At 38.7% G+C, this 15,379-nt stretch overlaps 1 protein-coding gene across 3 annotated transcripts in view; it reads right to left on the reverse strand.

Annotated features, from left to right (window-relative positions):
* Nucleotides 1-15,379, reverse strand: part of ogdhl (oxoglutarate dehydrogenase L) — a 134,471-nt gene that overhangs the window by 27,805 nt on the left and 91,287 nt on the right. For all 3 annotated transcript variants that reach the window (XM_048563542.2, XM_048563543.2, XM_048563544.2), the window contains exons 17-18: nt 8,632-8,810; nt 2,818-2,889 (exon numbers count right to left, since the gene is read on the reverse strand). In XM_048563542.2, coding sequence (XP_048419499.1) covers nt 2,818-2,889; nt 8,632-8,810 — 251 coding nt within the window. The remainder of the gene's footprint in view (nt 1-2,817; nt 2,890-8,631; nt 8,811-15,379) is intronic.

Raw genomic sequence — 15,379 nt, forward strand, 5'->3', positions numbered from 1 at the left:
AATTTTGTCATTTTGGCCAAGGCTGCAATGAAATCATGAATACTATCATCTAATATGGTCTGAAGGAGTGTGAAAGACCCAATGGAATCAGGGAACTCGTGACAGAGATATTAATTCAGGGTTAACTGGTTTGGACTGGTTGTACAAAAACAGGGAGCTAGTAATCAGTGGGGTGTGGGTTCCTGTGGTGCTGTGGTAGTGATCTAGGAAGCCCTAAGACTGAAGGCTTGGGTTCAAGTCCCAGCTGCTCTTGAAAAATGTTATAACATCTCGTAACAAGTTCATTAGAAAATATTAATGAAGTAATCAGTGGGGTCATGGTTTAATGGAGTGTGGCTAACTGAAGTAAAGTTCTTACATAAAAGTATGGAATTTAATTCTGCTTCAACACAACTTCTTTTGAAGTATAACAATGAGTACTCATCAATATTCCATAATTCCGGAATTATGTTCATGGGTGCAATTTTGTTTGGCAAAAATAACTAGTTAGATGAGATGTACCTGGCAGGGTAGACTTCTGCTTTCAGGATCCAGTGAGGACAAACTTCTTCAGTTACTTGCCTCCTTCAATAAACTCTTTACACAAATGTTTTCAGTTCATGAGAAGACTTAGTTATACACTGTACAGTTTGTAAATAAACACTTAGCATTAAGGATGAAACCTGATAGGCTGGAAAATTTGCCCAAATGAGGTAGCCACATTAGCTGGCACCAGCAAGCCTTACCAGAGCAAGTAAACTGGGCTGAACTCAAGAGAGGGCTCAACTCTAAAGTCATTCTTTTGTGTTTGTGCCCTCATCCCACTCAAGTCTTCAGTGAAAGGCTATCAGATATCTACGTTCCCCTAACTGTGATGGAAGATCAGTGACCTGATGATGAATGAGCTGTTGAGTGTTCTTATTCGTTGTGTGTTTTAAGTATGAACCCTATGGAAGTGAGAGAAGTGGTATCACTAAGATACCAGAAATGTTACATTGGTAGCTGAATGAAGTGGCAGACATTGATCACACAAGGCAATTGATAGGGATACCTGGCGCCCAGCCGAGCATGTGACCGTCCTCTGCAGTGGTAAACTTACAATGTTAACCATCAGAGATTATGGCATAAAGCATTGATTAGACAGAGATACATACCCTGGTAGAGTGAAGCAGATCATTCAGCGTCCTGAGGTACTGAAGTCAGGTTCTTGAGCCACATATGGCACTGACCTCACAGACATCTCTGCCCAGGCTGTCTTTGAGTGAGTCAGGATGTCCCATTGTTGCCATCTCTGGGGAAAAATCTTCAGGAGAATGTTGAGGCAGGTGTCACTAAAGTGTGATGCTGTTTTTTTGCTGAGTCTCTGACATCTCCAGCGAGGGGTGGAGGTGGTGTGGAAAGGTTAAGTGCTGCTCCTGTAATGCAGGAAGTATAGTGCTATCCTGGTGCCTTTTAAACATGGCATCTTGATACTGGAGCCCAGAATAACCTTGTGGGCTTCAGGATGTCCTAAGCACTTTATCTGCGGGCATATATGCAATGAGCTGAAAAAAACATTATTGATGGAGAAAATTCTAACCATCTCAAGTTGAAATCCCTCTTGCTTTTACTTCCACGTCCAATAGCCTAATAAAAACACCAAAATTCCATCCTAGGTTTCAGGTCAATGACTTTTGATCAAAATTCTTTCAACTGTATTTATTAATTTTCATTTATGGTGCTAGATGCAAAACAAAATCAGAGAATCAGAATTACAGAGTTGTTATGGTGCTAAGGAATGTTATTTGGCCTATCACTGGTTTTCTGAAGGAGCATCAGGATTTAGTGTCAACCTCCTGCTATTCTCCTGGAAACTTGCACATCATTTCTACTGAAATAAGAATTTAATGCCCACTTCAATACCTTAATTAAACATGCCTCCATCACACTTTCCAGGCAGTGTATTCCAAATCCAAATCACATGCTGTGTGGAGAAGTTTCTTTTCACATCACCTTTACTTGGTTTAAGATATAAAATGTTTTACATTTTAACAGGGGTTAAGGATTTAAATAATGCGACTTACCATCTCTTTTCTCTTTAAAAAAGCAAAATAAGTAATTTCTGCAAATCATACATTTACATCACTTATGAGGAAAGGTTCTTCAGACTAGGCCTGTATCCACTGGAGTTCAGAAAAATGACAGATGCCTTCATACAAGGATGGATGCTGAAAGGATATTTCTGTTTGTGGGAGAGTCTAGAACTGGAGGTCAGTTTAAAGTAAGAATCCCCCATTTAGGACGGAGATAAGGAGGTTTTTTTTTTCATCAGAGGGTCATTCTTTTGCATGGAGTTCTCTTCCCCAAACATCAGTGAAGGCAGGGTCATCGTAAAAATGTGCACTCAGATCTGCCATGATTTTATCAAATGGAAGAATCAGCTTGAGGGGCTGAATGGCCTATTGCAGATCCTAATTCGATGTTTCGATAATGCAAACACATTGGTTGACATTAAACGTGTGACAAGTTTTTTTTCTTATTTAATGCAAAATAAGACACCGTAAAAGGGAATTAGGATAGCAATAAAAAAAAGCTATGAGGGATTACAGAGTATATTTACGATTATATATGATTTGAGTTTTCTCTCACATACTTACAAGCACTTTCACCTTTTCATTTTAAAAATTCTACCTCTATTCTACATAATAGAACTGCATCAAAACTGTCACTAACAATCAGTACTATCATTGCTTTCAGTGTCATCACCTTATTTTGAATGTCTTTTCTTGTGAATGCCAGTGCACTATATATGTTTTTAATGGTTACACAAAATAGAAGAATAGACCCTACTTAACTCACAGGATATACATCTGAATCTTCATTGCACATCTGTAGGAATCGTTCTGGTCTGGCTGAGGAGTGTTCTGGACCCTAAAAATTAAGTTCACCAAATTATAAATTGGCAATAATGGAAAGTTAATGAACATTGTAAACTGGAATGCAGACTATTTCAGTAGAGTAAGTTCTCAGCATAGTCTAACTGATCTCAACTGTTACAATAACCTTGGACATCAGATCACAATTTTCAAAGACATATGATCAGCAGATAAGAGACTTTTAATTGAGCTATTAACTGAACTTCAAGATTCTGTTGAAGCATTGACCCCCCACAGCCTTTTTTTAAGATAAAACATTGTATTCAAAGGGCCCGCTCCAGTGTTACACAGATATCAGTCACCTGGGATTCACCAGCAGGGAGCGCTGTGACAGAAGTGAACCCTGGGACCAAGACTGGAAACTCAAATTTAAACTGCTGCAGGTGAGAAAAATCAAGAAAAATGCTACTTAACGAAAATAATTTGTATCTAACTTAGTCAAAGATACACAGATTATACACTGAAAAATTGAGGACAGGACAAAGTGGCCTATTTGATCAGTGACCTATCCACCACCATAAAGAGCTACTCTTTCCATCAGTGGACAACAAAGATAGCAGCATGAACCATTTACGAATGCACTGCTGAAACTTGCTAAGATTCTTTCCAAATCTGTGAATCTACCATTTATAAAACCATGGGCCGCAGATGCACTAGCAGCTACACGCACCCCTTCAAGACGCTCAACATTCTGACTTGGAAGTATGATGCAGCTTCTGCATTGGTGCAAGGGCAAGGCTGTGGAGCTCTGACCTGAACAGAACTGTGGGTGCACCTATACCTGAGTGTAGGATGCAGCATTTCAAGAAAGTGACTCACTACCAACTTCTCAAAGACAATCAGGGAAGAACAATAAATGCTGCCTTAGCCAGCGACTCTCACTTCCCATCAATTTTAAAAATCACTATTTATTAAGGAAAGTTATGTAAATTAATATGCACAACTTTATATGACAACCAAATTTGATTTCACTGAGCTGTTAACTTTTCACAATTAGACCTATTGGAAAAAAGTTTAACTACAATATCAGTGGAACTCGCTGCTTCTTCAACTACAGCACGGAGATATTTAACTTCTGTCTGTACCATTAAAACAGGCATACAGGGCACCATAAACTGGCAATTAGGTTGAAGCATTAATTGTTGAGTCAAGGATATAGATGATGGCACCTGGAACAATTCAATTAATCTAACAGAATTTATTGATTTCCCATTAGGTTACTTCTTATCTAAGGGCTAATAGTTTGAGTAAGAATGAAACCAAACTACATGAAATATTTCCAACTGTATAGCTTAAAAGCACTAATTTAGTCAAGATATTAATGTAACATGCTCAATACAATCAGTTTTTAAATTACATTTGCAATGACTCATTCTATATTAGCTTTGCAATACTGTAGTTAATGTTGTTGTTCTAAACCAGTATCTAGTTGAATCAAAGATAAGCCTTATATCATTACAATTTCAATTCAGCTTCTGACATTTGCAATTTTAATTATAAAGTCCCAATTACAAAAGGAATGAAGCTTTGGTATTAATTCCCTCTACGCAAGTCAGGAGCATGAATCAGCTTAGTAAATTTGAGGAAATAAAATTACACGTGTGGTCACATTAACAGTAGATTGTCAAGAATCTGAAAGTGGGATTGAACCTATTGGAAATAAAATCTCTGACAAAGAGCTACTTATCGGTCCTCTTAAAAAAAAATTAGAGCTAAATATAAGCAGTCTCCTTGCTTTGCCTGCATCCCTATATTAGTACAAATCTTGAAAACTTAGTCACTGAACCATTTGTGCAGGTCAAGTATATGTTTTAATGGCTGTCACTGTTAATATTTCATTTCAACTAAAGAGTCAAGGTTTTAATTTTGTGTCAAGTAACATTGATAAAACCACAGGTAAGGACTATCTGCAAAATCTGAGATTGGATTTTGAAAGACAGCAGCCTTTGGTTTGGAGAGATAATGGGAACTGCAGATGCTGGAGAATGCGAGATAACAACGTGTGGAGCTGGATGAAGACAGCAGGCCAAGCAGCATATTAGGAGCACAAAAGCTGACGTTTCGGGCCGAGAACCACCTTCAGAAAATGGGGAGGGGGTGCGGGTTCTGAAATGAATAGGGAGAGAGGGGGAGGCGGATGGAAGATGGATGGAGGAGAAGATAGGTGGAGAGGAGAGTATGGGTACGGAGGCAGGGAGGGGATAGGTCAGTCTGGGGAGGCCGGACAGGTCAAGGGAGCGGGATGAGGGGAAATAGGGGTGCGGCATGAGGTGGGAGGGGGGATGGGTGAGAGGAAGAATAGGTTAGGGAGGCGGGGACGAGCTGGGCTGGTTTTGGGATGCAGTGGCAGGACAGGAGATTTGGAAGCTTGTGAAATCCACATTGATACCATTGGGCTGCAGGGTTCCCAAGCAGAATATGAGTTGCTGTTCCTGCAACCTTCGGGTGGCGTCATTATGGCACTGCAGGAGGCCCAGGTTGGACATGTCCTCTCGGGAATGGGAGGGGGAGTTGAAATGGTTAGTGACTGGGAAGTGCAGTTGTTTACTGCAAACTGAGCGTAGGTGTTCTGAAAAGCGGTCCCCAAGCCTCTGCATCGTTTCCCCAATGCAGAGGAAGCCACAACAGGGACAGCGGATGTTTTGGATATTTCTTAAGCATTGATTTTCATTCAGAGTTGGTTGGATTTTGCTGAAGCAATAGACATAACTCACTATGACATAGACAATGTCAGAGTTAATGTTTCGCGTCCTGTGACCCTTCCTCAGATCTCACTCTTCACTGATGCTGCCAGACCTGCTGAGCTTTTCCAGCAACTTCTGCTTTTGTTGCTGATTTACAGTGCCCACAGTTCTTTTGTTTTTTACGACACAGACAAAACTTGATCTCTGCAGGAAGCATGATGCTGCATTCTCCAACTTCCCTGCCTTTTTGTAATATAATATTGTCTTTTTAGGACAGAAGAGGGAGAGGGTTCAGAGGAGGTTTACCAGGATGCTGCCTGGACTGGAGGGCTTATCTTATGAAGAGAGGCTGACTGAGCTCGGTCTCTTTTCATTGGAGAAAAGGAGGAGGAGAGGGGACCTAATTGAGGTATACAAGATAATGAGAGGCATAGATAGAGTTGACAGCCAGAGACTATTTCCCAGGGCAGAAATGGCTAGCACGAGGGGTCATAGTTTTAAGCTGGTTGGTGGAAAGTATAGAGGGGATGTCAGAGGCAGGTTCTTTACGCAGAGAGTTGTGAGAGCATGGAATGCGTTGCCAGCAGCAGTTGTGGAAGCAAGGTCATTGGGGTCGTTTAAGAGACTGCTGGACATGTATATGGTCACAGAAATTTGAGGGTGCATACATGAGGATCAATGGTCAGCACAACATTGTGGGCTGAAGGGCCTGTTCTGTGCTGTACTGTTCTATGTTCTATGTTCTATGCCCTGGAAACAGCCAGAACAATTAGGCTAAAGAGCATGAATGATAAGGTAATGTAACTGAAAAGAATAAAAATGATGCCATCAGTGTCTTGGGTGAGGGCGGGAACAGGTTTGAGCAAAACCTTTACAATGAGTCTTATTTTCAAAATTTTGGGACTCTAGAGAGGAGTGAGATATTTCAGAATCACAAGAAGCTTAAAATGATGAGGGCAGCAAATCAGAGGAGTACTAATTGGAATAATACTGAAAAAGAAACTCAAGAAAAATTGTGTCAGAGAGTGATAAAGGTCGAAAAGTTTCTGCTATCAGGCAGACATTTTATAAGGAATGATAGAGGAATGTAAGGGGGATTTTTAAGCATTAGTGATGTTTACAAATGGACATGTGGAAGTTTATTCTTGAGGTCAGAGGTCAGACTGAGGTTAAAATATTGTACAATAAAGCCCAAGGGAAAGCTGTAGCGAGTAATTTAGCTTCCAACTCTTCAAAGCCTGTCCACCATCCATGGGAACAAGTGAGGAGTATAATTGAATATTCTTCATGTGTTTAAATACATGCACTTTCAACAACACTCAAGATGCTCTTCAGCATCAGCACAAAGCTGTCCACTTGACTGGCACACAATCCACGCCCACACTCCATAAAAAGAAGGCATTTTTAAAGAGGCACCCTTGTATTTTTTAAAACTTGTTTAATGTCCTGTTGCTCTGGGTTACAGAATCCGGGATTTAAAAAGGCTTGTTACTGGTTAGTTTATGTTAAAATCTGAGGCTAACAACTTTGTAGACAAGCAAGTCCAACTTTCAGTCGATAGCTTTCATCTGCATTCCTGCCTGGTGAACCCTACAGGCCCATGATCTCTATGTGTGCTCTCTGTCTCTCTCTCTCTCTCTCTCTTCTCCACAAATCCCTGCAAACTAACTGACCTGTCTATAATAATCAGAGGTATTCCAGGAAAGCTTGTAACATGACAACATTGTGGATTCATCCACGTCTCTCAACTCGTTAAGCTCAGTATGGCAGTATGTGTCTTATATGCAGGTAGAACTACTAAATTTCAAACCTTATTTCTATTCTATTGTTGAATTGAATGGACAGTTTAAAGCATAAAAATTGAAAGGGCTGCAAATGTTGTAAATCAGAGACAAAAATAGAAATTGCTGAGAAAGCTCAGATCTGGCAAAATCTGTGAAGAGAAATCAGAATTAACGCTTCAAGTCCAGTGACCTGAACTAGGGGTTCTGAAAAAGCATCACTTGACCTGAAATATTGTCTGATTACCTTGCATTCTCAACAGCTTCAACAAACTTTGTTTAAAGTTGTTAACTGATAATCTCCACATATGGCTGTTGCCATTGTCCCCAAATGTGAACAACATATACCTTCTTCCCAGCAAAACAAGTTTCTTTGGATATTGAAAGGCTCTATCACGCATGACTGTTGTCAGGCAGACTTCAGCAAGATCATCTGAATCTCTTAATTTTACAATCAATTAAAACTACAGTCTCAAAATATATCTGTCAATTATAACATTATCAAGATGAAGGTATGTTTAACTTGGTCTATTCCTTTGGGGTCATTGCTCAGGCCCTTTATGTGGTGTGGTGGTCCAAAGTGGCTCATTCGGAGATTAATTGAGACTAAATTATGGTGATTACTAGCTACTAATAAGTCTTCACGAGGGCTCTTGTAGTGCAGTGTTAGTCTTCCTACATCTGAGCCAGGAGACCCAGGTTTAAATCCCATCTGCTCCAGATGTATATCATAACATATCTGGACTGATTGATTAAAAAATACTGTTGCAGGCAAGTGTTCTAGTGGCTAGGATATGGCACTTCCATTGCACTGAATGAATTCGATTCCTAGTTGGGGAATAATGATTTCTTCAATTGCAAAAATCAATTACAGCTTGAACTTCCTTTCCAGAAAATATGCTGGTTAACTTCAGTGGTAATGTACCTATATCTGAGCCAGGAGGCCCAGGTTCAAGTCACTTGCTTTTTATGTCATAAAAATAACTGTACATTGCAGTAGCAGGAAATGCTGATTGTTATTAAAAGGGCCCTGTGGCACTATGGTAGTATTCCTACTTCTGGGCTAGAACATAGGTTCAAGTCCTACTGACTTCACATGTGTACTACAACAAGTCTGTCTTAACAGGTTGATTAAAAATGAGTAAACTCTCAAGGCTTTTTTTTTAAATCAGGGAAAGGCCAAGTCAAGAAAAAACAGCAAGAAATAACTAGCTTTTGGTACCTTAACCATGAATCTTATCCATATATAGACATACATAAAACCAACCTTACCATTCCCTCCATTCCATGAGGCAGAAGCAGCACAATTCCATTGTGTCTAACCCACTTTGTTTGGCCTGAGCTAATGAACTGATCCAGAATGCATTGTGCAGTATTGTTAAAGTCACCAAACTGAGCCTCCCAACAAACCAAAGCGTTAGGATTAGCCATTGCGAATCCAAGTTCAAAACCTAGAATCAGAAGACAGGTCCAAATACGTTAAAATAAAAATAACTACATGACATTACTATAGTTTTTTGATTACTATAATAAATTTGAAAATCATTGCATTTGATATTCTTAATTATTGGATGAGCACAATATGAAACATTGCATTTTAATTCAAATATGGAATTTAATTACAATTCATATTTCCATAAATCATCCTCCCTGGCCCAAAAAAACATATTTATTGATTTCTTATAAATAGGAACAATACTTTTCCACTTTGTTACATTTTGCAACAATGACAAAATTTCCTTTCCTGGTTAAATACACACAAGAGCTTTGTACTTGGCTTCATATTAAATAATTCAACAGAACATGGCCCCCAAATCAAGCAGTTTAACATCTTCAACCATACACTTCTTGAAAGTACTAGTTGTTGGAAATGTCATAATTCTTCAGCTCTAGCCCTCACTTTGTATTGTCTTTATTTTTGCTTAAATGCTGATTATATCACTTTTTAGAGCCTAACAACATGAAAAAGCTGAGGAAGTATGAATAGTGATTAGAACTATTCAATTAATAAAAGCAGGTAAGCTGTTTCTAGCCTGATTCAAAACTGTGAACGCTAGGTACGTGTTGAAAACTACAGCTTCCTCTACATCTTTAAGAGCAAAATCAACTTACAACCTGCAGAAATCTTAGACTTTTCAGTAAACATGCTGGGTAACTTCAGTCATTGTTCTAAAGCCAACTGTGGGATCCATGTTTTCAGGTTAATTGTGAAAGTTAAATTATATTCAACTGTCAACAAATATGACATATTATCAGCACCCATCATCAAACATATGTCTGAAAGCAGAGTGAAAACAGCGCATTCCACAAAGGAAAAAATGGCAAGGACTTACAGGTGGAAAAGAGGAATTATTTCAGGAAGTTTCTAAAAGCAGGATTTCAGGTGAAAGGTAGGGAGCCTGAGGGTATAGGCATAACTATAATATTATTATGGAGGGCAGAATTAAGAGTGCAGGGATGGGGCAGGCTAGGAATAATTCAATGAAGCAAAGATACACGTGGATGCATTTAGTTCCTAATGGGTGCAGAGCCACAACAGCAAAGTCACGAGAGTGGCCTCTCTGAATATGATATATTAAACACCTCAGACATAGAACACAAGTGCAACCTTGGAAAAACAGGGTGTACAGATGAAATTACTGAACACAACATTCTGAATTAATGGAATAACCTAAAGAATATTTCAGAAGACTAATTTCAAAGCTTGAAAGGGATGCTGGATTGAAATATTTCCTATGGTGGAGAAATAAGGGCCAAGGCAGAAAACAAATCAGTGGCGTGAAGACAAAATAAAACACATGGTATCATCATAGTTAGATATTTTATTGGGATATAAAATAAAATATTTGCATATAACAAAGTGGAGGACTATGTTCACTTATTCAAACATGCAATTAAAATGTGGAATCAACTAGGTGAAGCAGCCACAGCTAAGCTGCTCTGCTTTTTAATGTTACATGTTGAATCAACGTTACTTAAACAGTTACAGCTCAACTTCAAACATATGTGCACTAATGTTAGCAATTAAAAGAAATCAAAAGTAAACAGTACTTTTAATAAAGAAACTGCTAAACTCTAGGGATAAATGTAAGTCATGGGATCTAGAGATAGATATAAACAAAGGGAAACTGACCGCCCACACACATTATCTTACAGCACGTATATTAACGCGAGATAGCATATCATATTAAGAAATGTCTACACAATAAATTGCAGAATGGACTCCTCAAGAAAAACAAAGAAAATGAAGGCAATTCTGAGTTGCATTAGCAGCTGAGAATCAAATGGTTAATTGGAGAATAAGTTCATAGTCCATGGTTGCATATGAGCAAATCTCACCTTTATCACTTAGAGGCTCTCACTTGTCAAATGCTGTTTTCTTTTGGCTGATTTCAATTAATACTGCTAATGGAGAATCTACGGAGCAAGGTTATCCTCACCTGTTCTTTTTCAAGTTAGTGTTTCCCAACTGCAAGTCATGACCAGGAAGTTTCTAAAATCAGGATTTCAGGTTAAAGATAGGGAGCCTGAGGATGCAGGCATAACTATAATATCATTATGGAGGGCAGAATTAAGAGTGCGGGGATGGGGCAGGCCAGTAACGATTCAATGAAGCAAAGACACACGTAGATCCATTTAGTTCCTAATGACTGCAGAGCCACAAAAGCAAAGTCACAAGAGTGGCCTCACTGAATATGATAAATTAAACACCTCAGATATAGAACACAAGTGCAACCTTGGAAAGACCAGGAGGGTTGGGGCCACTGGCTCGGATACAGCAACAGCTGCTGTGCAGCTCTGACCAAGTGCTAACATCTGTCAGGCCCCTTTAAATTCCACACTTTTTAAAACAGTAGGCCTGGCCTAACTGTCTGATCTGTGTGTCTGAATCTTTTCCTGAAGAAACTTAACAGCAGTGTGGTGCTTTTTAATCTAAAAACCTCATATATTAAACAGCTTTATCCTCATGCCACTTTCATAGGCCACTCACTTGCTCTCTGCCCTGCTCTCAAAGATCTGGAATCCTGGCAGTCACCAATGTGGGATTGCAATGAGAAAAAGTTTGGGAAGGACTGTTTTGGAGAATTAAGTGTGGAGGTACTTTTACTTTATTTGTTTATGGGATAGGGGCATTATTGGCTATTAATTGCTCATCCCTGGATGCCCAGAGGTTATTTGGAGAGTCAACCACGTTTGTGTGTGTCTGGAGTTATATATAGGCCAGACCAGGTAAGGATGACAGAATTCCTTCCCTAACAGTCATTTGGGAACCAGATGCATTTTTACAACAATTGATAGTAATCATTAGGTCAGCTTTTAATTTGAGATTTTTATTGAATATAAATTTCACCATATGCTCTGCTATGATTAAAACCCATCTCTCAAAAGTATTAGCCTGGCTTTCTGGATTACTCATCCAGTGATTTCACCACAATGCCACCACCTCCCCTACATCCCCATTGACTACACTATAACAATGGCTACATACTTAATCAGTATTTTATTGAAAGCAAAATATTCTGAGACAATTCTGGGGTTGTAAAAGATGCAATGTAAATGTCAGTCTTTTTCAGTCAAGGGAATCCTGGTTGGTGTTCCTCCATTACTTAAACTGCAGTGGTTCAAGAAGAAAACTCACTACCTTCTTCTCTAGACATTAGAGGTGAACAAAAATGCAGGCCTATCTTGCAATGCTCACATTCCAAGAAAGAACAAAAAAATACATACTTACATCACCAATGAGGACACACAAGTATGGTCAATACAGTAATTCATTTTAATATGTGACTCATTTCATGGTTTATGAGCCATTATACTAATGCGAATTGACAGACAGTAAGAACTGCTGATGCTGGAGCCAGAGATAACACAGTGTAGACCTGGAGGAACACAGTAGGCCAGGCAGCAACAGAGGAGCAGGAAAGCTGACGTTTTGGGTCAGGACCCTTCTTCAGAGATTTCTGAAAAAGGGTCCCGTACCAAAATGTCAACTTTCCCGCTCCTTTGATGCTGCCTGGCCTACTGTGTTCCTCCAGGTCTACGCTGTGTTATCTATACACTAACACTAATTATTTTGTTTGCACAATTAACCTAATTGCATACTAATTTTCATATTTTTAAGAAAATGAGGTTCAAGCTCTATATTGAGAACATTTCTTGTGCTCTGTAAAGAGAAAGTGATGCAACAGTGACAACAACCTGCAGTGGCTTTAACATCCAAAAAAAATCACAAAGTGTCGTAAGGGAACACAATACAGACAAACATGGGTGCTGATCCAAACAACTGGAGGGAGAAACAGGTGGTTGATTAAAGAAAAACAATGTTTTCAGGAAGATAGGAGAAGAGAGGGGTACAGGTTTAGAGAGGAAATTTCACAGTTTGAGCCCTGGTGGCTGAAGACACAACAGTCAATGGCAGAACCAAGTGCAAGGTAGGTGCAGGAGGTACAATATATAAGAGCCAGCGCTGGATGGATGAAATTGGGGTGTAATGGAGTACCATGAGGTGGGCATAATAGGTGAGAGCATAATTGCAAGTTTGGAGCAGGTGTAAGAGACAGAAAGAGGAGCGGTGATGAAGGACTAAGATTTGAAACTGGAGCTGTTGAGAACAGTCGGTCAACAAGTACAGGGAAATGGGACGTGGTGTGGTATTGAAAATGGGCAGCAGATTTTTGCTTGGGCTGAAGATTAAGGAAATGTGGGTTGAGAACCTGGTTGGGAGAATATTGGAATTATCCAGTATGAAGGCTGACAGAAGTATGGATAAGCAATTCAACATCAGGCAGCTGAGGGAGGGTCAGAAACAGGCGATTTATACAGGTGAAAATGGATGGAATAATGTGATTGAGAAGGATGGAAGCCCTATTCAACATTGCAAAGAATAATGACATTGTAATAAGTCTAGTTTAACTCAAGGCACATTCCCAGAAAGGGTTTGAAATTACTAGCAAGGATATGGAGTTATGTCAAGGCAGTTTGAAGACAATTGTTTCTCTGTTACAAAGATTTAACTTGAAAGGCTTCAGCTCGTGCAAGACTGAAAGTAGGGCATGCAATCTTATATCATTGATAACGAAGGGTTTGAGAGAGGTAGTGGAGAGGTACAACTGGGTATCATTACCTGTAAAAGCTGATGCCATGACTGTGAATGCTATTGTCATGGTGCAACAGAGGCAGAGAAGGTAGGTAGGTCTTTGGGGTAGTTTGGAGTTAACAAAGGGATTAAAAGGAGAAGCCATTAGTGAAAATGCTTTAACAGATTGAATGTGGAAACAAGCAAGTCCACCTACTAGACAACATATATTGAAAAACAAAGAAAGTAGCTTTCATCCTGACACCCTGTCAAATTATCTGAAAATTAAAACACATTTTTATGTAAATTAATTAGCTGAAAAGTCAATCATGCATATTTGGATGGAAGTGAAAACAATCACTTCATAATGATGAACATATGGTCATATTTATTAAAAAAAGAAGCAATCTCTCCTTAAATCATACATTACTTGATTTCTGAATATTTGGAATTTCAACTCAGTTTGGAATAGATGAGATTTTATTTCAACTCCATGTTTAGCTTCGTATCATTTAGTCTAAAGTTTTCCCACAGCAGCACTTAGAGCCCCAAGTACTCATTTTATACTCGGCACCAACTTGTTAGAAAGCATCCAAGTTTTGAACAGGTGCCAGTATGATCTAGTAACATCTGGTAGTCCAGCTATTTATAAGCTTGTTTTCATGAGTCTTCCTTGTACCTGCTTATTTGACTGTCACCCAAACAAGAGAACTTGAGGGAAACCCTCAACTGCTATTGTAATACTGGATCAATGGGTTACTTTACAGCCTTCATGGCATTAAACAGCTGTACATTTTTAGATCATTTGGGAATTACCCGTATTTTAAAACTTCCATTAATCAGTTATTGGGAATCCATTAACGTACCAGAAGTTTTAAATAAAACAGAAATACTGCCTACACCTTAATACAAAGGCTGATCAATTCACTGAAAAGTAAATGGAAAATCTGGCCAGATGTAGAAATACTCATACAAAAATGCAGCTGAGTAGTAGGAAGGATGTTACATTTCATAGAAATAATAACAAAGTTCTCTAAAGAATGAAATACTGCAAATGTAAAATAAACATGACAAGTGGCAAAAATGAAACGTTATAAATTGGAAACACAGTTAAACAATAGTTACAAAGCATTCAGAATGTACAAGTGATGAAATAGACTGGTATATTAAATGCCTTGTACATTCAATGGGAGAGCTGACGGCTAAGGAAGTAAATCCTGATAAAAAAAATCTGGAGTGGAGCCCAACCATTGACTCATTAGTAAATCGCTCAGAAAGTGAACTATTGCAAACAGTGTAAGGAGTTTGATATAGCCACAAATGGTTCATGGGGACACAAGTCTTTTGTAGCATAACAGGTAATCAATGGACTGATAATAATTCAAGAATTAATGAATACTTTCTAATCCCAGAAGATTGGAAAACTGCCAATGCAAATTCAAATTTTTATAAATAGACTGAAAAAAACAAATAACTACAGTTCACTTGCCTTAACATCTGTCACCAGAAAAATGTTAGAGTGCTTTATAAAGGATGTAGCAGCAAAGCATTTAGTGACAGATAATAAAAATTTGGCTACAGCACAAAAAGAACATGTTGCCTTAGAATTCACCAAGAAGGGAGAGATGGTTTGGGACAAATCAAGGAGATTCTTACTTTTCCGTTAGTAAAGAGATAAAATCATTGAAGGTTCCAATATTTTATCTTAAAGGGAGAGCAATATTTCCTTTTTCTTTGAATCAAGGAGGTAAACTAATAAAGATAAAGATATTGAGAGACCCTGGAACAAGTCAGTTGTCAATGCTAGTTATTGATAGTATTTGTCTACCAGAAGGCAGAGAAGAAACTATTAATTGAAGGTTACAAACTAGTCCCAGTATGCAACATCAGATTAAACAGTGACTGAGTAAATGGAAATGTGTAGTTGGAGGAGTGAAATGTAGA

The sequence above is a fragment of the Stegostoma tigrinum genome, chromosome 37 (assembly GCF_030684315.1).
Source record: "Stegostoma tigrinum isolate sSteTig4 chromosome 37, sSteTig4.hap1, whole genome shotgun sequence".
NCBI classification, from domain to species: domain Eukaryota; kingdom Metazoa; phylum Chordata; class Chondrichthyes; order Orectolobiformes; family Stegostomatidae; genus Stegostoma; species Stegostoma tigrinum.